This window comes from Pempheris klunzingeri, chromosome 21 (assembly GCF_042242105.1).
Source record: "Pempheris klunzingeri isolate RE-2024b chromosome 21, fPemKlu1.hap1, whole genome shotgun sequence".
NCBI lineage: Eukaryota > Metazoa > Chordata > Actinopteri > Acropomatiformes > Pempheridae > Pempheris > Pempheris klunzingeri.
In genome coordinates, this window is record NC_092032.1 from 7,067,927 (window position 1) to 7,093,112 (window position 25,186).

The 25,186-nt window shown below is 41.6% G+C and overlaps 2 protein-coding genes across 2 annotated transcripts; one reads left to right on the plus strand and one right to left on the minus strand.

Annotated features, from left to right (window-relative positions):
* The first annotated feature begins 827 nt into the window (after positions 1–827).
* Positions 828–10,328, plus strand: sh3glb1a (SH3-domain GRB2-like endophilin B1a). The gene is made up of 9 exons (XM_070853042.1): positions 828–1,007; positions 1,424–1,565; positions 2,296–2,424; positions 2,780–2,913; positions 3,532–3,624; positions 6,635–6,724; positions 7,104–7,204; positions 7,723–7,957; positions 9,049–10,328. Exons 1-9 carry the CDS (start codon positions 945–947, stop codon positions 9,154–9,156), a joined length of 1,095 nt encoding a protein of 364 aa, XP_070709143.1. The 5' UTR covers positions 828–944; the 3' UTR covers positions 9,157–10,328.
* Positions 10,329–13,918: 3,590 nt separating this feature from the next.
* nrros (negative regulator of reactive oxygen species) lies at positions 13,919–21,997 on the minus strand. The gene is made up of 4 exons (XM_070853332.1): positions 21,890–21,997; positions 19,303–19,310; positions 17,720–17,834; positions 13,919–15,969 (listed from the first exon to the last, which is right to left on the minus strand). Exons 1-4 carry the CDS (start codon positions 21,995–21,997, stop codon positions 14,017–14,019), a joined length of 2,184 nt encoding a protein of 727 aa, XP_070709433.1. The 3' UTR covers positions 13,919–14,016.
* Positions 21,998–25,186: the final 3,189 nt, after the last annotated feature.

The window sequence follows — 25,186 nt, forward strand, 5'->3', positions numbered from 1 at the left end:
AAAACATGTAAATCTCACACAATGGGAGCAAAGAGACAATATTCTAAAGCAGAGGACCTGAACAAGCTCTTTCTGGCTGTCTCCCATAATAGCCTCACTTGTAGTCCAACCCAATTTGTACTTTAGCTCCATGATGTTCTGCTTTATGGTGACAAAGATCAACATCTATTATATTTTGTATTAGATGTTTAATCTTATACTGAATTTGTGTAGGTGGGTCAGATGTCTTAATGTGCTACTAAGGTACTATTTACTGTTGTTTCGTGTTGGAATAAAACAAGTGTTATTGTTGAATTTCACTGCAAAGTATTAATGCATTTTTGATACTTCCACCTTTTTGCATTAGGCTGGGGTGTTTGGATGTTGCAAAGCTCTACCCAGCAGATTTTCAACTAGTCACCACTTCTGCTAAAGGTTGATAATCAGATAAATGAGTCATTGTTCCAATATATCTGATACGTTTGGAGTTTTAAACTACAACGCTACATCATGATATCAGTGGTAAGGGATCAGTGAGGGGGCGTGAGTCAAGGTAATGTGTCCTTATAGATAAGATTCTGTTCCTGTCATATAACCTGTGATATTTTTCAATCACCGTTTGCAGGGCAATCGACCGCAAACTATAGCGTCGCTTCTGAGGCTTCTGTTTGTGCGGTTCAATGTTATTCGTTGTCGCTTGAAAACATATTTGACAATGATTTTTCCCACCAACTTTTTTCCATCTTCGGCGTCTGTCGATATGCGCATGCGCGACATTTTCTCTCAGCAATCAGAATTAGAGCGGAGAAGTGAATCATCTTGTTCGTACACTATCTTTGTCAGGCTCAACAGCTGGGTGGAACTCCGACAAAAAGTTGCTTCAATGACATTTTCTACAGGGATGGCAGTTAGACTGTGAAACAAGCCAGCTATTGCATCAAGAGTTGTATTTTCTCCGCTGTGCCATGGATTTTAATGTTAAGCGGTTAGCCGCAGACGCCGGTACTTTCCTTAGCCGTGCGGTACAAGTAAGTTTGACCGTCTAGTTCGTGTTTGTCGTTTGTCGCTAATCGACGTTAGCTGCTAGCTCAACCAGTCAGGTAGCGTTAGCTCGTTTGCTAAACAGTTATTGTGTAGCTAAGCACCCGGCTATCACCTGGGAGAAAACTTTCTCTCCTGCAAAGTACTGACATATAAGTGGTTTTAAACAGTGGCGGAGACCTCTCAGACTCTGTTATAGTAAACAGTTCAGCATAACCATCAAAGCAGGCCTCAGAAACCATTAGAGCTATCAACATTAGCCCGGCAGATAACGTTCATTTAGTATGCTAATTGATGCTAACGGTTGTAAACAGCTTCTCTCAAACCCGTCCAACGTTTGTGTATCACCTTTAAGCCAAGTTTATGTTTATGTGCACACTCTAACCAGTGATTTTCTTTTAAGTTTACAGAAGAAAAATTTGGCCAGGCTGAGAAGACAGAGTTGGATGCCCATTTGGAGAACCTCTTGGTCAGAGCTGAGACCACCAAGCAATGGACGGAAAGGATAATGAAGCAGACAGAAGTGTTACTACAGCCCAACCCGAGTAAGGCCACACCTTTGACTCTGGACTGACAAACAAAATGCTGACATACTGGACCCCTTTTTCAGGGCAGTGCAGGGCAGGTACCCACCCTATGTTGCCCCCTGTATGGAGGATGTCACCACACATATGTGTTACAGTTGAACCCAATATTTGGACATCAACAACTGCTGTAACATCAAATTACAGTTACTGACAGTTGATGTACTGTTTCTGGACTGAAGATGACTCAGTGATTCAGGAAATGCCTGCGTCATTTAGGAGATGTACATGCCAGTAAGAAATGTCAGAAATGTTTAACGTCTTTAAGATGGTGGTTGGCGTACATCTGCAGGTAGGGTGTCGGTGAAGTCTGTAAGCTCAGCTGTGCATCTGCCTCAGCTCACACCACGACGCCATATAGCTGCATCACAAACAAGGACAGAGCAGCTGCTGGTTACAGTCTTGTGTAACACTCTTGGGTATGTTAAACTGCATTTGTTCTACTTATGCTATGTTCACGTGCAGCATACCACAGTTATGCCGACTGTGATTGCCAGTGTTCGATCATCTGATGTGATCATATGAAACAGTTCTGATATTTTTCTGGCTATGGTCATTTTCATGGAAGCTTCTATTTTCCAAATGGAAAGCAGGCTGTTTGGACGCACTGTCATAAAGTCAGTGCCTGCGTTTGGCTCCCTCACTGTAGTCTTATGACTTTGTAATTGAGTTTTCTTGTTGTGATCTGCAGATGTCCGACTAGAGGAATTTGTGTATGAGAAACTGGAGAAAAAAGCCCCTACACGGATGAACAACCATGAGCTGCTGGGCCAGTCCATGATCGAGTCAGGAAATGAATTTGGTCCTGGAACTGCCTATGGTGAGTGATGCACTGAGCTGCCTGACGTACTGGGACCTCAACGAATATTCAACCCCGGCTTAATTCTGGTAAACAATGGCTGTGCTTCAGATAAGTTTTATTCGTGGAGTTTATGTAGCTGATTCTTGTCACACAGTCCTCAAGTAAAGGCTTTTTGACAGTTTGTGGGGATTTGAGCGCCATCAGTCGCCATCTTTTATGGTCAATATCCACTTTGTATGTAGCCACACACCTCTCTGTCTTCTCCAGACTGAAGGCTAAAGCTTTCTGTGAGGCTGTGGCGCCACACTGTACAGTCCTCCCGTCCAGTGTTGTATTGGGAGTAAAGTTGTGTTTGTGCTGCCGACCATTACAGGAAATGCTCTGATAAAATGTGGAGAGACGGAGAAACAGATTGGTGGAGCAGAGCGGGAGTTGATCCAAAGTGCAGCCATCAACTTCCTGACGCCTTTCAGGAACTTTCTTGAGGGCGACTTCAAAACCATCCTGGTGAGTCGGAGCGCTGCCCGAAGGTCTTAAATCACTTTCACTTCTCACTGACCTTTGAACTTTTATCTGGAACTTACTTTGAATACTACTGGCTGTAAATTGAAGACGATATAGTTTTGATAACGGTCCCTAGCATTTTACAGCCTTGATACTCAGAAATCATATTGAACTCTGTCCAATCCCCATATTGGACACGCTACACTTTTTAAAAAAAATCCCCAATTCAGTTCAGTTTCAGGGTCTAACTGATGTGTAATTCTGTATTGCCAAATGTTTTTATATTTGTTTTATATTTTCAAAATGAAAGCTCTTCTATGGTGGACCATACGACACCTGACATAGTCGTCTTTATTTTACTGTGTGCGCCTGTTTGATGCTAATGTAGCTTCCACCATTAGACCATTTATCAAATGCATTCAAACATCCTGCACATGGAACATGTGGTTGTGCTTAAGAATCCTAATATTACTGCTCATCCTCCATCTGCTGTAAAGTGAGTGATGACAGCAAATGCAAACCACTGAGCTCATCTGCAAGAAAACTGTGACAGTGTGAGATGCACAGAGCGGAGAATTCTAGTTTTTGAGGGTTTTACTGTGTTATGTGATTTGTGTCCAGAAAGAACGGAAGCTACTGCAGGTCAAACGTTTGGATTTGGATGCAGCCAAAACCAGGCTAAAGAAAGCCAGGATGGCCGATGCCAGAGCCGCAGTAAGTACACACATGCACACACACATACACACACACCATCATCTGCAGTGATTTTTTTGCATCTGGATGTCTTTGGGTTATTTTAATGCTGATTAATGAACAGTTTTAGTGCTTTTTCTGAAATCATTAGCCAAATTTCCTTTCCCAGGAAGAAAAGCTGTTGGGGCATATCCTACTGTCCCTCAGCCACACCAGTCATGACTGACACGCCAAATTGCACAACATGAAGCTGACCATTTTATCTCCTGTGACTTGCTTGCAGTCACATGAGCAGCTATGGAAAGTTTAGACTTCCCTTTTTCTGGATAGTTTTTTTCGTGCCATGATGTTATTTTGACATCTGGATTGATTTTCTGTTTCTTTGGCATACCAGGGCTCCACGCTCACATTTATTTTTAAGGGCACCAGGGGCACACATGAAAGCGAAGGGGCACAGTTATAATTTTTCAGAAATAACACAAATGCTTCTTCCCTTTTTTTTAAAAAATTATTTAATATTAAGCATACAGTATTCATAAAATTCTGGGGCGTGACTAGGATATCACTCAAGAATTTTGAAGCATAAGTTACTGGGAACCTAACAAATGAAAGGGATGCAATGTACCTCAGGCATGCAAACAGCATCTCTTTTCAAACAGCATGGAGTTTTGTCAAAATGAATATTCACACATCCAGCTATCTCAGATATAGGTGTGTCAAAGTATCACTTCAGTTTTGAGAAAACAGATCTCACACTGTTGTTGCTCAGCATCATAATTTATTGATCATAATAATGTTTCAGTCCCTCTGGACCTTTGTCAAGAGTATCTTAATCAGTTCTTACAGCAGTGATCTTAAAGAATAGTGCTCTGCCTGTTCTGTGTGCGCAGGTGTGGGGCAGTTATTCTCCTGTCGGAGTGTGTCTCAGTAACTGACTGTGGCATCCATCCACTACAGAGTCAAATCTGACAATCCAAACACCAACAGGTCTTTACAGGCTTTTGAACTTAGGTTTGGGTCTTTATTCCAGGTGTTATAATTCAAGGAGTCAAGCATGTAGAAGCATCATACTTGTGTTGAAAACATAGCATTAAGTTGGGGATTGAGGCTTTTAAACATCTTGAATACAGTTGAGGTCGTGCTGACGTGCAGGTTTTCATTCATGTCTCTCGTCCCAAAAGGGATCTCGGATGTAATTCTAGCTGTAAAAGTTACAGATAGTCTGTCATGGCCCTCCCCGGCCAGACTGCCTCCTAGTTAACAATGTCTGAAGATGATATCTCTTATGACTTCAGCACTGAGCCAAGACTTAGCTCGTTTATGACCAAATCCTTTCGGAAAAACATGTCCCCATCCTCCCACATCAAGAGGGGAACACTGATTGGTGTGCCAGTAAAAAAAAAAAAAAAAAAAGATAGATTAGACAAGTACTCAATTAAGCTGCTGATATTGTTCAACTACCAGAGGCAATATCACAAATCAGTGCGATGTAATGTCAGTCACAGTGGACTTTAAAACAATAGACAGTATCCCAGCAACACTGCTTGGCTGCAGTCCTCAGATCTAGAGTAAATTATTGGCCTTTGAGCACAATTTTCCAAAAATACAGGAAGAAACAATCTAGCTGAAACACAGTGCACTTAATTTTATTCTTCTTGGCTACTCAGAGCCAAGTTATCCCTGTAGCTTGTCTCATTAAATAGGCTTTTCCAAATAGCAGGGTTGTCTGGTGGTTATTGGCAGTCTAATGGTGTGTTTACTCTTTCCAAACGTGTGTCCTGTCAACAATATCTGCAGAAACGTGTTCTCTCAGGAAAGAGTGGAGCATCACCCAAACACAGGAGTAGATTTCTGCACCAGTTCTGCACTGAGGCGCTTTGGTCATGATGAGAAATGTTTATACGCTACATCGTCACTGTTCCTCCACCTTCTACCGAGTGTGCTTTTCTTAAAGCATGCCTCACTCACACACACACACACACACACACACACACACACAAACAGACACAGAGTGTAAGGATGTGTTGTATTGGCTGCGGCCGTGCAGCAGCTGTAGCTCTAACTACTGTGTCACTGTTTTCAAAACGCAAAGCAGCAGATGTGAGCAGAGGAAGTGACAGAGGTGAGTGGAATGTTGGAGCTATCTTTTGAATTAAAAACACGCGCGCACACGCACACACCCACACCAAACCCCTTGATAGCTGTGTCAACAGCTGCCGTCTATCCCTTTCTCTATCTCTTCCATGACACATACTGTGGGCACCTCATGGAAAACCTTGAACCCTTGTAGACGATTCGCACAAGAACCAAACACAGTAAATACCCTCCCTTCCTCCACACCTCTCTCTGTGGCTCTAATGTAAGCTGTAGACAGTGGAGCCATTGTCCCTGTCCGTCTAAGTTCCAGACCATATGTTTATTGGACTTTTTAGTAAGTCTCAACATGCCATTGTTGCAGCAGGTCTCTTATTGAATCTTTTGGCTCAATATGAGGAAAAGGAACCATTTCCCTTAGGACAGAAACATCATGTTCAGTGTGTGTCGCCATCTTTCCTTGATGTTTCTTTGCTGCCATGTCATGTTAAATGCACACACACAGACGCTGGCATCATTTCTCTCGGCTGACTGAACCGTTCCTCTGTTCATTTCTATTTTTCAATACAGTTTTTGAACTAACTGGTGGTGTGGTGCTGTGTATGTTTAAATGAACTGGATTATATTCTTCCAAAGAGTTTTTAAAAATTTGCAAAGTATTTTATGTTTTTCCAGATGACAACCAGCTTTTGCCCATGGGACTCAAACACTGTATTGAAACACCAATAATATTGAATGTCAGAGGTGGCAGAACCCACTGGCCTCATTCTCAAAAAGAGGCCAATATCAGCAAACCCATTTGTCAGTCTGAAACATGCTCATTCACTCTTATGTGTATGTCCTCCGGTCTGTAAAGCACTGTGATTCCATGTATCCATAATAATCATGGACTTGGGGGGTGTGATGATATATAAACTAGGTTTTTGTTCATTTTCAGGCAGAGCAGGAGTTGAGGATGACCCAGAGTGAGTTTGACCGTCAGGCAGAGATCACCCGACTGCTGCTAGAGGGCGTCAGCAGCACCCACGTATGTCGCCAGGCTCAGCCCGGCTTCCACTCACAATCACCATTCAGTCATTAAACAAGTAGCAACGAGGGATGTTTTTCTAATGGTTCTTGGCACCGGAAAAAGAATCTGGATCCTAGACTTCACCTAATGCAGTTCAAAATCAGATTTATTATTTTGCCACATTGAACTATTCCTTCCAGCCTGAAACCAGTTTTGTTGTGTAAAATGGGCTGAGCTACCATTTAAGATAACAAAAGGTTGATTAGCGAAACATGTCTGTGTGGTTTGGCATCTTTTGGATTCTCATTTTGGAAAGCTTGAGTCAAACATGAAACCCATATAAAACCAGTGACACTTTGAGTGTGGCTCTCTCACTCCTCTCATTATGCACTGCTAGGCACACCACCTACGCTGCTTGAATGACTTTGTGGAGGCCCAGACGACGTACTACGCACAGTGTTACCAGTACATGGTGGATCTCCAAAAGCAGCTGGGCAGGTGAAATACCACCCTGAGGTCACCTTCCATTCTCTCTGTCACCAACATCTCCTTTGGGTCCTAACTCTGGCATCACATTGCATGAGCTGGCATTGTTCCAGCAGATAACAGAATAGATTAATATGCTCTCACTGCAGGGAGCAGAAAGTCATCACAATCCTCGCTGTTATTTCCTGTTTCCTTTTAAAATACAAAAATAACTCTCCTGTCTTTAGAAATCCTTCCTGTAAACAAAAGTATGTCATCTGTTCTCGCCATCAGTCAGTGTGATAAAAGCAAAGCAGTTCAAGTTCATGTAGGTTTCATAGTTTTCAGCTTTCCGTAGAAAGAGGAAAGTGACTAAATGTGGCTTCAGTGTACTCAGGGATGAGGTCACAGAGAAGTCAACTTTAGCTGATATTTAAAGAGACAGAGAACACAGAATTGGACTGGTAAATACTGACTGCATCATTGTACTGAAGAACATTTAAGCACTCATCTCTGCTCCGGCGCTCACTGATCTCCCGTCTTCCCGCCAGTTTCCCCTCATCATTCTCCAACAACAACCAATCGTCTGTGTCAGGCGGGGCGAGCATCTCGGTGCCCACCATCCCAGTGTCCGCCTCCCTGCCCAGCGTGTCTGCGGGCCACGGCAGCTCCACGGCATCGGGCGGCTTCAGTGAATTGCGTAGCTCCAACAGCAGCCGCAAAGCCCGGGTGCTTTACGACTACGACGCTGCCAGCAGCAGCGAGCTTTCCCTGCTGGCTGATGAGGTGAGTGTGGAACAATTGTCTGTCTATCATAGCATCATTGTGGGGAACAACTAGAGGAGAAAAATTGAGGAAAGTTTAAGGAGGATTCCACTACTCGTTTATTTCTTTATTGCAGTTATTTTTTAATTAACCTTTTAACCATCAAAATCAGGAAGCCTAGTCTAAAATTAACATGTTTGTGCTAACCGCATCATGGCCTGAAGCTCCAATGGAGCAGTTTCTGCTCAGCAGCCTCTGTTCAGTGACACATAAGCCACTCCCTTTCCTGGAAAACCACTGAACTGTCCATTACAAGCCTGTGGCTGACTAACAATGAACCAGCATTACCTCACCGCTCTAATACTCACATTCACAAAAGTTTTCCAGTCAGCCCTTGCATTTCATGGGCCAGCTGTGTGGCCTGAACTGCCACTGATAATAACAGGATTTATAACCAAGCATTTCATAAACGTGCTGTCTTTGATGAGCGGAAAACGGTCTGCAAAGCTGAAGAATGCTGCTAGAAGGACTGACGTGTAAAGTTTTGCTATGTCGGTAATGTAGCCATAGCCTGATTATAAGCAGCTATCACTGTGACATCACCTGTTAGTTTGTGGACTGCCGATTTGAAGCCTTTCAGCATTGTCAAAGTCATCATCTTGATTGTGGAGCCAAAAGCGATTTTTTTTTTTTTTTTTTTTTTTTTTTTTTCCCTTGCCTTTGGTTGGTTAGGATAAAGCATGACCTAAATCTGATTGGTTAGTCACAAGGTTGTTCCGCCCTAAAACATAGCCTGCTTTAATTCACAAAATGGTCATCAGGCTGTGTTGAAAAAGACTTGAAACAATTGAGACTATAAACTCATTAGGGAAATGTTTACTGAGGTAATAAATCAAGTAAGTGTCATTGACTTCCATACAATCAGATTTCTTTCTCCTGCCAGCGGAGTCACACTACTCTGGCCATCAGAAAGAATACAGGTTTTAGGCTTCACTTGTTCAGACTCAGAAGCTACATCCAATGTCAGCTTGGCAATGATAATGGATGATACATTGTACCCCCGTAAACAGAAATTAAGGCTTAACATAACAAAGACCGTATCCATCCTCCAGGTGATCACAGTCAGCAGCGTCCCAGGCATGGATTCAGACTGGCTGATGGGTGAGCGAGGCAACCAGAAGGGCAAAGTGCCAATCACTTACCTGGAGCTGCTCAACTGAGGCCCAGCGCCCCCAGTCCTCTGTAACCAGCTGTGATCTCATATTTATATTGTGTTGCAGGGACTTTCTCCTCCATTCAGTCAGTTTAGAGTGAGTGTTATTCCTATAAGAACGGAGTCTCAGTTTCAGCGCACTCGAGCTGGAATGAACACATTTGAGTGGAGAGGAGATGGACCCCATTCCCTGATGTGTTTGTATGCAATTGCAGTACTTTTCTTAAAACCTGCTTCCATGCCTTTGTGTTTGATGCCATGCAATCTGCAATATGTGCCACAATATCTCCCAAACTGTAACTTTGAGAAAAAAAAAAAAAAAAAAAATGTTTACAGCATATATCTCAGATGGTGACCTAAATGCTTTTGATGTTAGGACGTTTTCTCCTCCCTTATGGCTAATTGAAGTTATTCCAAGTAGTGATACAGTAGACGCCTCTTTTTTTAATTGCAAAAATGCACTTCATTTTGAAGTGGCGAGTGATGCAGATTATTTTTAAGTCTTATTTTATAACTGATAATCTTACAGTGCAGTGGCTGTACTGGTTATCCTCTATGAATCTTTTTTTTATTTTTAACGGTATCATATGTATTGTGCGTCAGGTTATTTGGCACAGAGCCTTACCGGACAGTGAGTAAAACGCATTGTTCCAGTACAATTGTGAGCGAGGCGGATTTAGACACGTTGTGACCTGCTGATGGCCAAGCAGTTCTCACACATCATTAAGTGCCTCTTGCAGTCAACCGCCTTTCTAAACACCAGTTGCCTTTTTTGCAGCTACACCAGCAGTATTGAGGCTGTCAATTCAGTCTTTCCTCTAATATTTCTATTTAAGTTATTGAATTGGAAACCAGCAGAGGTTCATCAACCAGAGCATAGCTGGGATCTCTGATGAAATTATTCCTTTGTGTATTCTTCATAAATACATAATTTGTGATATGTTTATGGTCTGGTGTTGGTTGATTCGGTGCTTACTCTGAACAAAAGCAACGTTTTGCTTTTAACATGACCTGCATGTTTCATCAGTTTCCCCAAAACATGAATTTCAACTGAACTTTTCAACACAGATAAAAGTCTTGTTACGTTCTGGGAGATTAAAGTATATTATTACATGGCTGCTTTTTGTTTTGTGTGTAACTGATAATAAGATGGCATACAATTGTTAAATAAATATACAACATGATGCAAAGAAATGAGGAAATATTTCTTGTCTGTTTTGAGGTTGCCTTTTAATTACGGTGGTGCACATTTTCAGTGGTCACACAGCAGAATGCGGTTTTCACGGCTGGCTTCACTGTGTTCTTTTCATGATTCCTGTTGTAGCCACTAGAGGGCAGAACAGGCAACATGATCAGTCTGTTGGTGGAGCGTGAAACCGAACTGGCTCCTCTGAGGGTACATACAACTGCACAAATGACCATCCAGTCTCTCTAAATCAGCTGAATCATGTGAGACTGGGACACGCCAAATTTAATGATGTCTGTAAAGCAGGGACACCTTTGAAAGCTTCCATTTTTAGACCCAGTGGAGAGATTTTTCTTTTTTATTACTAATTGAAAAATGTGAAATGCACAGCAGACAAAGGACAAAACTGAAACACACAAATAGTGTACAATCAAAAACCAACAGAAAAGAACTGGCTTGTTAAACCTTAAATGTTTTGCAGGTCTACAAAAAAATTTCTGATCCAGATGACCTTTCTAAGCCCCGGCTTTCAGGCCCAATGTCTCTCACTGGATTGTGCTCTGCTGCCTATGTTGGTTTTTTTTAACCTAAGAACATCCTTATTTTAAACCAACTCTTAATATGGACACAAAGAGAATTTCATGAGCACAGGCAAAGAGTACATCCCCTCTACCCTGGGGTTGTTCTGGGCTCTCCCCAGTGGTTTTCACAGCTCCCACTGCTACAGTGCTTCCAGCTGTGAACCAGAAACATACAAATCCCTGGAAAATGACTCGTAATACTGACCCACTTTGATAGAACTTCTTCACGTGAAGATTATTTAAGGGGTAGGCATCCTATTTTTATACAGTAACTTTGGCCTTGCTTGACCTTATGATCATGAGGGCACCTCTCCACAAAATGAGCCCATAAAACCTGCAGTGAATTGTTGTTTGTGTCCCCCACAATGTGACGTTAGTCTTGAGGCAGCCACACAATTAGCAGCTGATATGAAGCACTTCCTGGCCAAACAATAAGTCCAGTGCAAAGCGCCCAAGCAGGAAGGGTTAAGAGGAAGTGGGGTTTTGCAAACCGCCTGCTGACTGCCTAAGATGCTGCCTGTAGATCAGCTTACACGGGACAAAAATTACATTTTCCAACACGCATCCGTCAACGACTAACCTTTGGCCATTTAGCAACATAGGTTTTATGGGTGTAAAAGAGTGTATGTGTGTTAGTTTTTGACACAAATGGACACCAGACTGACGACGCTGATCCTCATAAAGCTGTGAACATATGATTTCAGTTGTACAGTATTCTGCGTTCTGAAACCTGACACTCTCTCACATCTTTAACTAAAAATACTTACCCAGTTAGAAAACGCAAGCCTTAACCATCTCACACATCAGATGAGCCATTGTATGCCTGAGGAAAAACACTTCCTCTTTCATCAGTCCTTATGTTCTTTCATATGTTGCACAGAAAACAGTAAATATTTGTCGACATCTGCTATTTCGGGCTTCCTTAAAGTTCGCTTGACGTGCGAGGAGTTGCAAATATGGACCAAATGTCAGCTTTCTCGAACAAGGTCTTTCTTGTCACCACTACAGAGGATCCCGATGCCGAATAATACATGACACACTAGGCACTCCCACTTAGTGTTCGACAGCTACCAAGAAAGTGACAATTCTGGCCAAATGAGTTTGTTGGGGTGCGAAAGAAGACGGGTTATGTTTTTGTAGCCATGCTAGCAGCCAGGCTCTGTGAGATAGCAAAGCCAGTTGGTGCTCAACTCACCATCGTGCAGTCGTACAGAGCTGAGAATGGCTGCTGATCAATCATGCATTAATACCTCACCTCTTTCTCCGCAAACCAACTCACCCAAGATGCTCCACAGAATTGTAATAATATCATACAGTTCATAATCGACACCACAATTAGTCATCTTGGCACTTGTTCAGTGCAATCAGGGACATATTACCATTCACATAGCGCACGTGACCCACTTCTGGTATCATGTATGCAGATATGCAATATCCTGACTGTATATATAACTTAGATACCACAGTACGCACCTGCTGACAGAATACAACTCAAATGAATCTCATTTGACCACTTCAAGTCAAATTTCACTTCTCCATTCTCATTTGCATTTATCTGTGAGAAGCTGTGACCGCCACTTGAAAGGGAAAAACGCACTGGCACTGGCTCAGCTTGTTAAAGTAGTAATGTGGTGTATATTTGGGAGCTCACTTTGAGTGCGGAGCCCATAACCACAGCTGGACTGTTTAGCAAAAACGAATCAGCTGCATGGATGTGTGTGCTGTGTTATGTGTGCACGACAAACTTGACTGGGCGCTGCAATGATTTGTATGGCACGTATGTGGTCTCTTTGTTTCTCTCACCTCGCATGTCAAATCACAAAGTTTAGCTGCCGTGCTGTGCGAACGTCTTCTAACCTATATCATACTGACTTGTCTTCTAACTTCTGACCTAATGTAGCTGAGTAGTCAGATCAAATTCCTCTTGGTCAACAATATGTGACCAGTTGCGAAGTGCCTTCCGCAAATGATGATTTCTTGCACACAAGTCTTTCCTAATCCCTTCCCAATAATCAGACTCTTAAGCCAATTGTGTCAGAGCAGCAGCGGCTCTTTATCGCTCCAGGTCCACGTCATGCTTCCATTTTTCACACTTTTGATTTCTAACTTCATCATGGTTAAACATATTCAAACCAGAAACCTTCAAGTCACAGGCATATTTCTGTAGTTTTAATCAACTGCTTTCCTGAGTTTCTTTGTTTCACTTTTTTGAACCAATTTGCATGCTCAGAAATAACTAACTAACTTTACTGTAGCTGGCTGACTGGGAACTTAATGTTGTAGAAGATATGTAAAAATGATTGGGTTTAGAGGCTTTGGCAAGGCCTCACTCCGATTTCTCTTTTTATGTTTCAACCACCATGACCTTGAGCATCACCACAGTGGTATTTTGGTTACTTTCTGGTTAGGCCTCTGCACAGCTACACACAGATCTACCAGTCTTTGCACTCCTGAGCAACTATACACATACACACAAAGGAGGAGAAAAGCATTACCTTTATCTTTGGTGCAGCACAATGCTGGTGCTGCCCCTTGTGTGACGACGTAGTGTTAATGATGATGCATATTTGTGTAAATTTAATGGCCACTGCTTTTCTGCACATTAGAGTATATTAGCTAGCATGAATGTATGGGTCCAAAGCAACTCCTCATGAGTACAAACACACTGGAATTTCATGTCAACGTTGCATCTGTGTGTCAGCAATGGGAAGGAAACCTCAAACCCCTCCTCTCTCACATACAGAACTGGGCAGTTGCTGCACATCTTAGCAAAACAGGAAATTTCATGTTTCCTCTGCTGCTTATAGCAACAGCTTGCATCACACAACTTCTGCATATGTTCACACACCCCCCCTCCCCCCCCTCCCACACACACACAGCATGTCCCACCAAGTCCCACAAGAACGCAGCCACATTTTTACATCAGGTTATCAGGAGTGGGGTCTGGTTTTGAACCGCACTTCAACAGCAATGTGAAAAAATTCTTTAGAATTGTTCCTTCATCAATTAAGACAATGAATTGAATTTATTTCCAACATACATTCATTTTAATTTCTCAATAATATGTACAAAATATGTTTTATTAAGGGTTTATAAAGTATCAGTAAGATGTAGGCTTCAAACACTTCTTTTTGATAGATTGTTGTAGCATTTTGGGCTTGAGGAGAACAATAATCAAAATGCCCACAAAAGAAATACAGGCAGGTACAATAAGTAGAACATACCAAAATATAGATTCCCCGCCTTCCTCCCAACACAAAAATGAGTGGAAGTGTTCCACTCTGCATGTCGTTTGGAAGAGATCCTCACATATGATGTCTGACTGTTTGACCATATTGATTGTCTTTGTTGTTTCAAATGTCCTGAACCATTCAGTTTGGCAGCAGTTGAACGGATTTCCTGTGAGGAAAACTGTGCGCAGTTTCGGGGCTAATGCATTAGCCTGACCTACGGGAATAGTCGACAGTCTGTTGTCCCTCAAATCTAGCACTTTCAGGTCAAGACTTAGAAGTGAAGGGGGGAGATGGGCAAGAGAGTTCCTTGAAATGTTTAAAGACCTCAGATTTTGGAAATGGGAGAAGTCAAAGTCTTGTATGTGAGTGTGTCCTAAACCTAAATGCTGTAACGTTCTGCTAAGACTTTGAATTGATTCTCGTACAATGAGGCCAGGGTTGTCGGAGAGTTCCAAGTGTGTTAGAGACAACCCAGAAAACGCAGACGACGGAATTCTTTCAAGGTTGCATCCCTTAAGGTAAAGCTGCCTTAAGGATGTAACGTTCTTCCAATCAACACAAGATGAGACTGTGTCTGTGCTGGTCTCCACTTCCTCAGGAAGGCAAATGTCAATGTTGTTATAACTGAGGTCTGCTGACCTGAGGCTTGCCAATGAGGAAAACAATCCAGAGGGCAACCACTCGAGATCATTCAGGCTCAGGTTGAGGTATGTCAGATTGCCAAGGGTGGAAAGTGCACCTTCATCTGCCACAATCTGTTTCAACCTGTTGTTGCTTAAGTCCAATTCATACAAGCTGCCAGAGAACTGTTCTAACGTTAGATTTAAGGTTTCCAGACAGTTTGTGCACATCTGAAGTCTGGACAGGGCAGGCATTTTCTGGATGAATCCCTGAGGGAAGTACTCCACCTGGTTTCTTCTTAGATCCAAAATCTCTATAGAGGAGATGTCACCGTGAAGGCTCTCGTCCCACAGCTTAGCCGTCACATTGCCCGCGTACTTCTTCATATTGTAGAAGTCAACAGTTGCAGTCAAGTTCTGTGATGTGGCGTTGTCTGCCAAGTGTGTGTAAAACCTAACATTGTTGTGGGATAGGTAAAGATTCTGCAAGTGGCTCTGGTTGGGCAAGAAAGGAAAGAAGAGCAGTTTATTATTTGATAGATCGAGTGTCTCCAGCTGGAAAGTGTCATTAAGGTCTTGTCTGGAGATGAACCACTCGATGAAGTTGTGGCTGGCGTTGAGGACCGTCAGCTGGGTCATGTGGAAGTCCGTCAGGCACGGCAGGTAGTTGAAGGCCAAGTTGAGCCGCTGGAGTTTGGGATTGCTGTCAAAGGCGGCATCAATCTCGAAAATGATGTTCCTCTGCAGGTCGAGTTCTTTGAGTTGGTGAAGATCCTTGAACGAGGTTTCATCCAATCTCTGCAAGAGGTTTCCGGAAAGATTGAGATACTCAAGGGATGTATGATTTTGGAGAAGAATGGCAACCATTTCGTCATCAAGCTTGTTCTCAGAGAGATCCAGAGCTCTGAGCCTGGGTATCATCTTTAATGCATGGCTGGTTTCTTGGTAGCCAATATGAATATTGTTATTTGCTAAATTGAGGCTGTGTAACGACTTCAAGTCTTTAAAAGTGTTTGATTGTAATTTTGCCAAACTGTTACATGCTAAACTCAGGGTGTTTAACGAGGGGTAGCGTAGGAGAGAGTTGTCCTGTAGTGTTTGAATGTAATTGTAGTTGAGCTGAAGCTCCTCTATGTTGTATGGCAGTCCAGCAGGCACAAAGGTGAGCTTGGCATTGTTGCAGAGGGCTGATCTTTGTATCTGCAGAAAAAAAACAGAGAAATGTTTGGGCTTATTTTTTGCACTTTTATCCTTCAAAAAGCATGTTGATCTTGTCTGCTAATTATTTTTCTAGGTACAGGGGGAAAAAAACACAAGCCTGAATTTACTCCTTTGTGGGTTTATTTCAGTCAGCTTCCTTTTTTATTTATTTTTTATATCACTACTTCAGAATTTTTATATATTAACACGTTAACATTAGTTTTTTAGCTCTAGGGATGGCAATGATGTTCTTTCAGTCAGTTAGTCCACACTTTGGTCCAGAGTGAAATGGGAGCATACAGTATCTATGTTCCCAGGATTCTATGGGTCCTTTGAACACCAGATCAATATCATTACCCTAACCCTGATTCTAGGATGTAGACTATGTGACAAGCAATAATAGGAAAGCTTTTGGAAAGTCAGATCAGAAAATGTTCAGTGTAGCTGGTCTAATTGTCTACCAAGATAGAAAATTGCATATTTAGGTGATTCAAACATAGATTGGTATACACCTATACACCTTTATATGCTCTGATTTCCACAAGGTGTCCAGCAACGAAGAAGCATAAGCTACTTGGAGACAAAAACAAATTGAAGTGTAAAGAGGACACGTAGAAGAAGAATCATTTTTAATCAATAATCACATTGTTCTTTTAAACGACCAGGAAGCCAGACATAAAGTCTGCCATGTGTGTTATATTAAAGGAATGCAGACCTGAAGAACATAAGACCATTTTAGCATAGATTAGATGCCGTTAAATAACAGTAATAATCAGGTTCCTGGCAGATGGACTGAAATGACTCCTGATACATTTCCTGTAGCACAAACACGAGGTCAAAATTTCAGCTTGCCTTTTCATCAGCTTCAGTTGTGCTTTTCTTTAGTGCAAATGTTAGTATGCCAATAGGCTATGCTAAGATGGTGAACCTGGTGAATATTATCTGTTGTCACTAGTGAGCATTTCAGCATGTTAATGTTAGCATTTAGCCTAAGGCACAGCTGTATTAAAGCTAGCGCGGCTGTAGGCTTAGGCTTGCTGCCCTCGTGATGACTGGCTGTGCACACATTTTCATCATTTACTAATTCATCATGACATAGAATTAGTTTTGCATGAGCACTGCTCTTTAATTCACAGGGTCATATAAAAACATTCAATCATTCTAAAAAATATTAAACACTCCCTTTAGCCACATTAAAGGGATACTAGCAGACTGATACAGTGATAAAAAAAAAGCCAATTTTCAACTGGCTTATGTTGAAATACATTGTGCATACTATATGCAAATGGACAATAAAAAGTGGATCATTTTGCTGTGACTGACAAATAATTCTAACATTTCACACAGTGGAATATCAACTTTGACAGTAAACTTAATAAATGAATCACTTCCCGTTTTGCCTCCCAGATGAGGCAAAGTGGGAAATATCAGAGCACACAAAATGTCCCCACTAAATAAGTAATTTCCTGTAGGATGTTCACAGGAACATCTTTAGTCTGACCTTCCATATCATGCTTACAGAACATCTGTGACACACTGAATGCTGCATTAGAGTATGATAGAGTACTAAGATGTATTGAAATTATTGAAATTGTACATCTGGCTTTGTCTACCAGCCAGCATTTCCTTCCTAAAACTAAATTAACACACCAAACCAAGCAGAACCCAAAAAACCCACATAAATGGCTCCACCTATGATCCTTGGTTCAAAGTGAAGGTGTGCTTTTAAAAGGTAGAGCTGAGTTCTTACCAGCTGGCATTGGCTGTGTTGTGGATGACTTAAGCCTGGGGTCAGGATCCTCCACATCAGCAACAAGCAAAGCAGGATGGGAGTGAGCCCGTGGACTGGCATCTTAACATCCTCACTGTTGATGAAAAAATGGAGGGCGTGAATCTCCCTGTCCACCATAAATGGATTATCAGACTGGGGGACGGAGACAGCAGCCTGGCATTATGGTGCTGAAGCAGGTCGCAGGCCAGAGGAGCAGACTGGGGGCCGCATCAACGATCAGCTCTGACAGCGTGGGTTACCTGATGTACTCCTGCCAAAAACGATTGTCACTTAATTTCTAATGTGTGAAAATTAGTGAAAAGCTGTTATTCAGTTGTAAGTAAAGGATGCTTGTAGTTTTGAGCAACTATTCCTACCTGTTGTATCCTAACCTTATATCTGACTAACATGTGACAATGGTGCGTCCAGGTCTGGTGTCTTTCATAGCGGAGCAAAGTATTAATCCCATTATTCCACATGTCCACAACATGCAGCCCGTTTCTTAACAGAAATAATACAGTGGAATTAAATAACATGATAAATGTTTTGTATTTTGGATCCCATCTCAGCCTGACCTAAATGAGTGAATGTCGTCTCTAAAAAATATAATGTCATATTTTTATCCTGCGAACAGCAGCTCAATATTTTGACAAAATGTTCCAAAATTGTAATTCAAACCACCGTGTGACGCATATGTAACAACACCTTTTTGCCTTGCATGCACCTAATCTATGTATTTTAGGCGCCCCAGGATAGATATTGTTATGTGGTGAGTTATTATTAACAGCCCTCACAGTTTGTTTTTCATATAAACATTTTTCTTTTCTTTTTTCTTCTTTTAATCATTGTGTTCTTATCAATGTGCTGACAAAATAAGTACTTTAGCGTACCTGCATGACAGTAATTGACTACAGTGTTTTGTGCAACACTGACAATAGCACAATTCAGTGTCTGAAGTATATGCCTGTATGTTGGCCACAGAAGAGAAAAGCATTTCGCAGGATACTTCTTTCTCTTCTCTGAGCGTGGCTGGACATGATACAGCCACTTTGTGATAAACCACCTTAATATGAGCCACACTTATATTGCATAAAGATTGCACCAATGTGCACCACAAGGTTTCCATTTGTCAGAGTAATGATGAAATGTGCAACATGTTTATATAAGTGAAGCTAGAAATCAGCATTATTATATCAAAATGACTTCGTGCCAGTTGATTTTCAGAATTTTTATTTTTTAATAATGGGCCATGCGTAATACAAGAGGTGTTAATCAAATGCAATACCAGTATTTTATATGCAACATTTCTAGATCTACATGCAGCAAACTTAACATTCTAAACACACTGTGTCCTTTTATGACATTGTTTCTACAAGAACCTTTAAGACATCCAATGCAGCATTGTGCACGTGATCAATAAGACATCTTGCTCAAACACACTAAAGATGAAATATGCTTAAAGTCCAGCTTATTTTAGATAAAGCATGCAGTTTGCTCCTTTTAGCGGTCAGGGTATCGGTGCAAACTGCACCACTAGATGAGTGCACAGTGCATTTACTTACACTGGTGGTTAGGTGTGGATTTCCCAAGCCACTGACGGTTGGTCCCCTGACCATATCGCTGGTTGACTCGTTGTTGCAGAGCGTGTTCTCAGCTGCCTTCCTCTGCTCTGACTGAAGCACTGCTGCCTCTTTTTACTATTCACGGAAGCAGGCAGGCAAACGGAAACCAAGTCACATGGACAAGCTGCAATCAGAAAGAGGTTCTCAAGCCCGGGGCCACAGGAAGGCGAGTGCAGGCTCAACAGCTCTCAACCAACACAGCACAAGTATTTACTTCTGCTCACAACCCCGTGACGCTCGTGTTCTCGCACAGGCAACTAAGGATGGTAGCACAACTGCTACCACAAAAACCCAACGAGAACACACCCTTCACACCCTCGGCTTGTTCTGATCAGCCAAACCATCTAGAGAGGAAACCACTCAACACACACACCCTTCCTGTCAGATTTTCGGCCTGTCACTGCAAAATCCATTACAAAACACTTGTACACACACATAATATGCAGTGATGTATTGGAGGGCCACAGTGTCTCTGTTCCAGATACCATATAACATAACTCAGAGAGTCTAGAAGAGGATTGATGGATAGCACACAAACCTTAGCACTGCAGCATACCCCCAATGAGTAATGGAGACGTCCTTGACTGTTTTATTTTTAATACTGTTTTTACAACATGGTGACTTTAGCAACCAGGTATCTTTCTGAAGCACTATATTCTCTCTTTCTTGATGTCCAGCTGCTAAATGCATCAGTTCTCTCTGGTCTGTTGTTAAACTCCAGATGTTAACTTGTTTCTCCTTAATAGTCACCCGTTGGTGCAAGAATAGGGAATTGGGAATCAGGAAGTGATGGTGCCGTTCTTAATGAGTTGATTTGTTAGTTGTTCCTTCCTGTTTTCACACAGGACATCTCCAGCTCTCACTTCTGACTCTGTTATACGTCTGTGTGGCAACAAGATTTTTTCTGATTCCACGACTCCGTGTGGGAGGCAGGTGGATTTACTCGGCCGTGTGACACTCTTAACACTTTGTAAAACTTCTGTGTATCAACTGGTTGTAAATCATTTTCTTAAAGGCTCCCTGTGGACTTATTGGCCGCAGGTGGCGCTACGGAGCAATGTTTTTCTGAGGGTTTTCTTAGTGTTTTGCACACACGCGAGGATGCACACTGTGGGAGAAAGTGTCGTGTTTGTACTCTTCTTCGCTACTTCTGTGGCACCTTGCTGTTGTCCTCACCTGATAACTACACCATCCTCGCTGCACGCAGCGAAGACGGCTGAGCCACACACCCTCGCACTGTTTCTCTCTCCAAGTGCTTGTTTTAATAAACCTCAAACATGTCAGACCTTTGTCCATTCTAATATCGCACTATTGATCGTTTCTTTAACAATTTGGCATCATGGATATGACGAGAATTCTGGATGAGTAAACCTTTAAGAATGCTTACCTTCCTGATAGAGATGGAGAAGCACTTTTGTTTCTGATTGAATAACTGACAACTGTGAGCCTGTGAATTATCATTCAGGGCAACATGATTATGTGAGTGATGGATTAAAGGCAAAACATAACTAATAGTGATGAGAATTGACTGGCTGAGGATTTTGTTGCAGGTATTTGCAGTGAACCCAGTGTAATTCCACCAGTGAATGTGGACTTTGAATTGTGAACAGTTCCAATTCAGTCTGCTCTCCTCACAGGGAGGTTATTATAATAACCATTCCTTCATTACAGCTGAGAATTCAGCTGCATCACGCCACGGTGGAAATAACTTCATGAACTCTAATTGTTGATGCAAATTAAATTAATCAGCTCCTTTAGTAGAAGGATGAGGAATTTTATTTCTTCACATCAAATGAGTGAGTATCCTGATGACAGGAAGCTCTAAATCAAAGAGAAAAAAATGGTTTGTGAATAAACGTTAAGCCCAAACAGTTCATGACTGACATTTTAATATCACACTATCAATAATTTCTTCAGCACACATGCACAGGGTGACACACACAGTCCTCTTAGAGATGCAACACAATGCAACAAATACAGGGAAGAGGACTTTGAGCAAACAGGTTTTAAACAGGAAAATTCCTCAGGACACCAGAATGAGTGACCCTGTCTCCAGTGTTACCCCTGCAAGGTTAACTTTATATATATAAATCAGCATGTGAATCAGCTTGTGTCTGGACCTGCGCGGTGGTGTGGATGTGAGCAGCACAGTTCAGAGCTCTGGCCACGAGTATTTAATGTGTATTTCAGGACCTCAGGGTACATTTAGACAAAAACGCAGAATGAACATTTGCATTCTATTTTTGAAGAGCTGCGGAGGTGGTGTGGCAGTTGGGGCGCAAAGTCCTGTGGGTGAGGTGGGAAGTGGGCAGGGATGGGCAGCAATTCTGATAAATGTATTAAAAATACACATTTGAAATACAAATTTGTATTTAGCATTTTATGGAAATGGGTTTGTATTTTTTATCAAAATATTTTCATTTTCTGTATTAATGCTTTTTTAAAAATACTAAAAATAATTAACCTAAAACAGTCTGCATGATGACTTCACATATATGCAAACTGACGCACTGGAAATAGACCAGACCTGCACATACTCCATACTATACATCATCTGTGTAAGATGACAAAGACTGTGGATGTCAGTGCAATGTGACTTGTGTTCAGAGTGGATTTTTGACAGGTTTGAATGCATTAACCCTTTCCTTTATAGACATGTCCAATAATTGTTTTGCATCCTTGAATGGTTGCGCTACCTGGATAAATTAAGGTTGACTCATCAGCTGTCTTGACCCTTCAGTCTTCCCCCGTCCAAGTGGATCAGTGCCCAACACACGGGCCAGGCTATGTGCTTGGAACTTGATGATGGTCTGGTAATTTTCCCAGGCTTCTTCAAGAGGCATGAAAATGTATGAAAAAGTGGATGCAACGTCCTGGTTGGTACATTTCTATCATGTATATGTATGTTATGTATATTATACATAAAAAACGATGTTATAGGATTATATAAGTTAGACTTTGTGTCAGCCACAGACTAGATGTGCTGTCATGTTATCTAACTGTACCTGTCCTATGTTTTATTTTTATCTCACCAGATAATTTGAACAACGCTGTGGCCTACTGCACCATTTGGGTGCATGCTACAAAAATCTAGGCTATGTAGATAGTGAGGGGTTTATGAAATGATTTCATGCTCCTTTGGAGATGTAATAAACTCTAGTTAATTATTAGTTCATACATTTCGTGGTTGCTATATTTTCTCGTTTGATTTAACACAAAACACATTGCTGTGTAATTTGAATCTTGTATCAAAATACATTCTCATTTATTTTTGCCTGTCTGTGGGTGTTGGCAGCTCATACCCTGCAGTAGGAAACAGCAATGAGGACTTACACATCCAGACATGAGGATGAATACTAGAATACTGAGGATTGTTATGTCTCAGCTTTAGAGGGTTTTAAAGTTTGCCCTTCACTTATTTGCTCAACGGCAACACCCAGTAGATACACGTAATCCCTCTCTCCCCTAATATCTTTCTCTTTTTCTATTTTAAATACTTTTTTTTAATTTTACGCTTTAGTTTAACTATAAGATCGAGTCCACTTTTGCAACATAATGAAAACATACAACATTTGCAAAAACCTGCTTCTGTTAGAGTACCCCTCCGCTCTTGACGGTTCATAAAGAAAATGACCTGGAGTGTCTGTGGTGTTTGCATAACATGCTTAAAGAGTATGGCTGCCCTCTTGTGGAAAGAGGATATATTCTATCTGTATAACATGAACCTATCACTGCCTGAAGGTCAGGAATCAGTCCAGTTCTCTGGGCTCTGAGAGGAATTTTGGAAATTTCTGAGGGATGTTTTAAGTTCCTCTGAGATCTGGAAGTTATAATGGCCAAGTGTTTCTAATCATATTCAGGAATATCTAAAACCTGTATCATAGCACGCATGATGATATTCATTGTAACTTATTTATCATAACAAAGATGCATTGTGTGCACACTGATGTCTCATCTTGAATTTGAATTGAGCAGTAATTTAGGACAAAGCTCTGACACTGATAAAGTTTATCCTGCTGTATGAAAAGTGTAAAAACAACAAACACAGTAACGTCAAGATCAGTTCTGTTTTTTGTGAAAGTTTTCATGGGGTTACATAATCCATCTGAGAATGATGCATTCAAGTCTCTGTTTCTACCCCAGGAAATAGCACATCCTCAAGAAGGTTAGTCTAGCCCATGGGATTATATATTTACATAAGATTAATAGATGAAATAATAAATTACCTACAATTTTCTATTATCTTTTTTTCTATTAGAGACATTTTAAATCATAGCCAGTTCTGGTGGTGCCAGTATTGCACTGATGTGAGGGAGCAAAGTCAGACGTACACTCACTATAAATTCAGCAGCTCTTGCATGTTTGATGCTGCGCTAAATGCCTCAGACAGGCAGGCCGATAGACCGATTACACTTAGAGTCACTGACCGACGGACAGGCTGTTAGAAGGATGAAGAAAGCAGAGACTGACATTGATGGGCAGACAGGTCAAAACAGACCTTCGGGGTCACAGCAGGACGGAGTGGCGGGGAACTAGAGATGCTCTGCGTTAGGAGATTCAAAGAAAAAGGGATGAATATGCAGGCATATGAAGGAGCTCTTAGCAGTGGCAGCACATACTGAATCAAGCGATAATCCTCTCCTACAGTGCAGAGATCATGCCACCATAGAACGCCGTGTCCACTTCTGTGATGTCTTTTCCTTTTATTTCCTGCTGATGAAGGTTGAGTTTCCGTAGGTGATGCACTTTGCTTTGTGCGTTTATCCACATTCTTGACTCGTGCTGATCAGATAATAACTGCTGATGTGGAGGCCTGAGATGTAGAATGTACCTCTTCCTGTGAATGTGCTGAATGTGTGTGTCTGTGTGTGCGAGAGAAACCTCAGTATTTGCAATAAATGCTAACTGAATGTTCTGTTTTTGCGGTGACAGTCAGAGGTGTTGATTCAGGTTATTTTTAGGCCGTGCTTTGTGGTCTTGTCAAGGACAGATCCTGGCAGATGCTGACGTTCGGTTAGTGTTGCTCTGCTACTGGAGTTGTCCTCCTTTTGGCACATATTGCTATCATTTTAGGAGCCTTTTCCTGTAACTGTATTCTACACAGTTAAATGATACTCCTGCGACAACACTGAAAACTCACTCATTAAAATGGTGATTTTCAGACATCTATGAACACTATTACATATTGCTAACTGATATTCCATCTAATGTGATGGATGTAAATAAAAGATAAACAAAAAAAAAACTGTGAGGCTGCATTTAGGCACAACAGTGTTTTGAGCTAAATGCTCACATGCTCCACTGGTGGTGGACTGATCATTATTCCAACATGGCTACCCTGTGTGCCCCACTGCTAATGAAAGAATTGTAAATGTACCTTACACTGACAGTACCTCGCATGAGTGGAGCCAAAATGGGACTTAACTCTGACAGTATAAATGGGTCTGACTGTAAAGTTAAACTTCATATGGAGCCTTATAACTTCCTGCTTTCTAAAATAGTAATGCTTTCAGCCTCAAATAGTTTTTATTGAGCCTCCCTTCAAGCTGTAACTGAAATATATTTCATTTTCTGCACTTCTATTGATTTAAGGGAAAGATGACTGCAAGCTGCTGATCCCCACTTTGTGGATACATGCAGTCCAACCCCTTGTCCTGATATGCACAGTCACTCTGAATGGTGCATACTACAAACTGCCCGTTACTGTGCAATTGATTTATTGCATATTAGTAGTAATGGTCCATATAATGGTTAATCCTCTAGGCTAGATAGTGTTTGTGTGTGTTTTTCTTGTTCTTTGCTTCGTACTACTGAAGTTATATCA

Bases quoted from the DNA above. Each gene is read 5' to 3' on its own strand.
- sh3glb1a (XM_070853042.1), top strand. From the start codon at position 945: ATGGATTTTAATGTTAAGCGGTTAGCCGCAGACGCCGGTACTTTCCTT. The intron at 1,008-1,423 runs GTAAGTTTGACC...TTTTCTTTTAAG, and splicing joins TCCTTAGCCGTGCGGTACAA to TTTACAGAAGAAAAATTTGG. The intron at 6,725-7,103 runs GTATGTCGCCAG...ATGCACTGCTAG, and splicing joins AGGGCGTCAGCAGCACCCAC to GCACACCACCTACGCTGCTT.
- nrros (XM_070853332.1), bottom strand. From the start codon at position 21,997: ATGCATTCAAACCTGTCAAAAATCCACTCTGAACACAAGTCACATTGC. The intron at 15,970-17,719 runs GTAAGAACTCAG...TTTTTTCTGCAG, and splicing joins AACACAGCCAATGCCAGCTG to ATACAAAGATCAGCCCTCTG.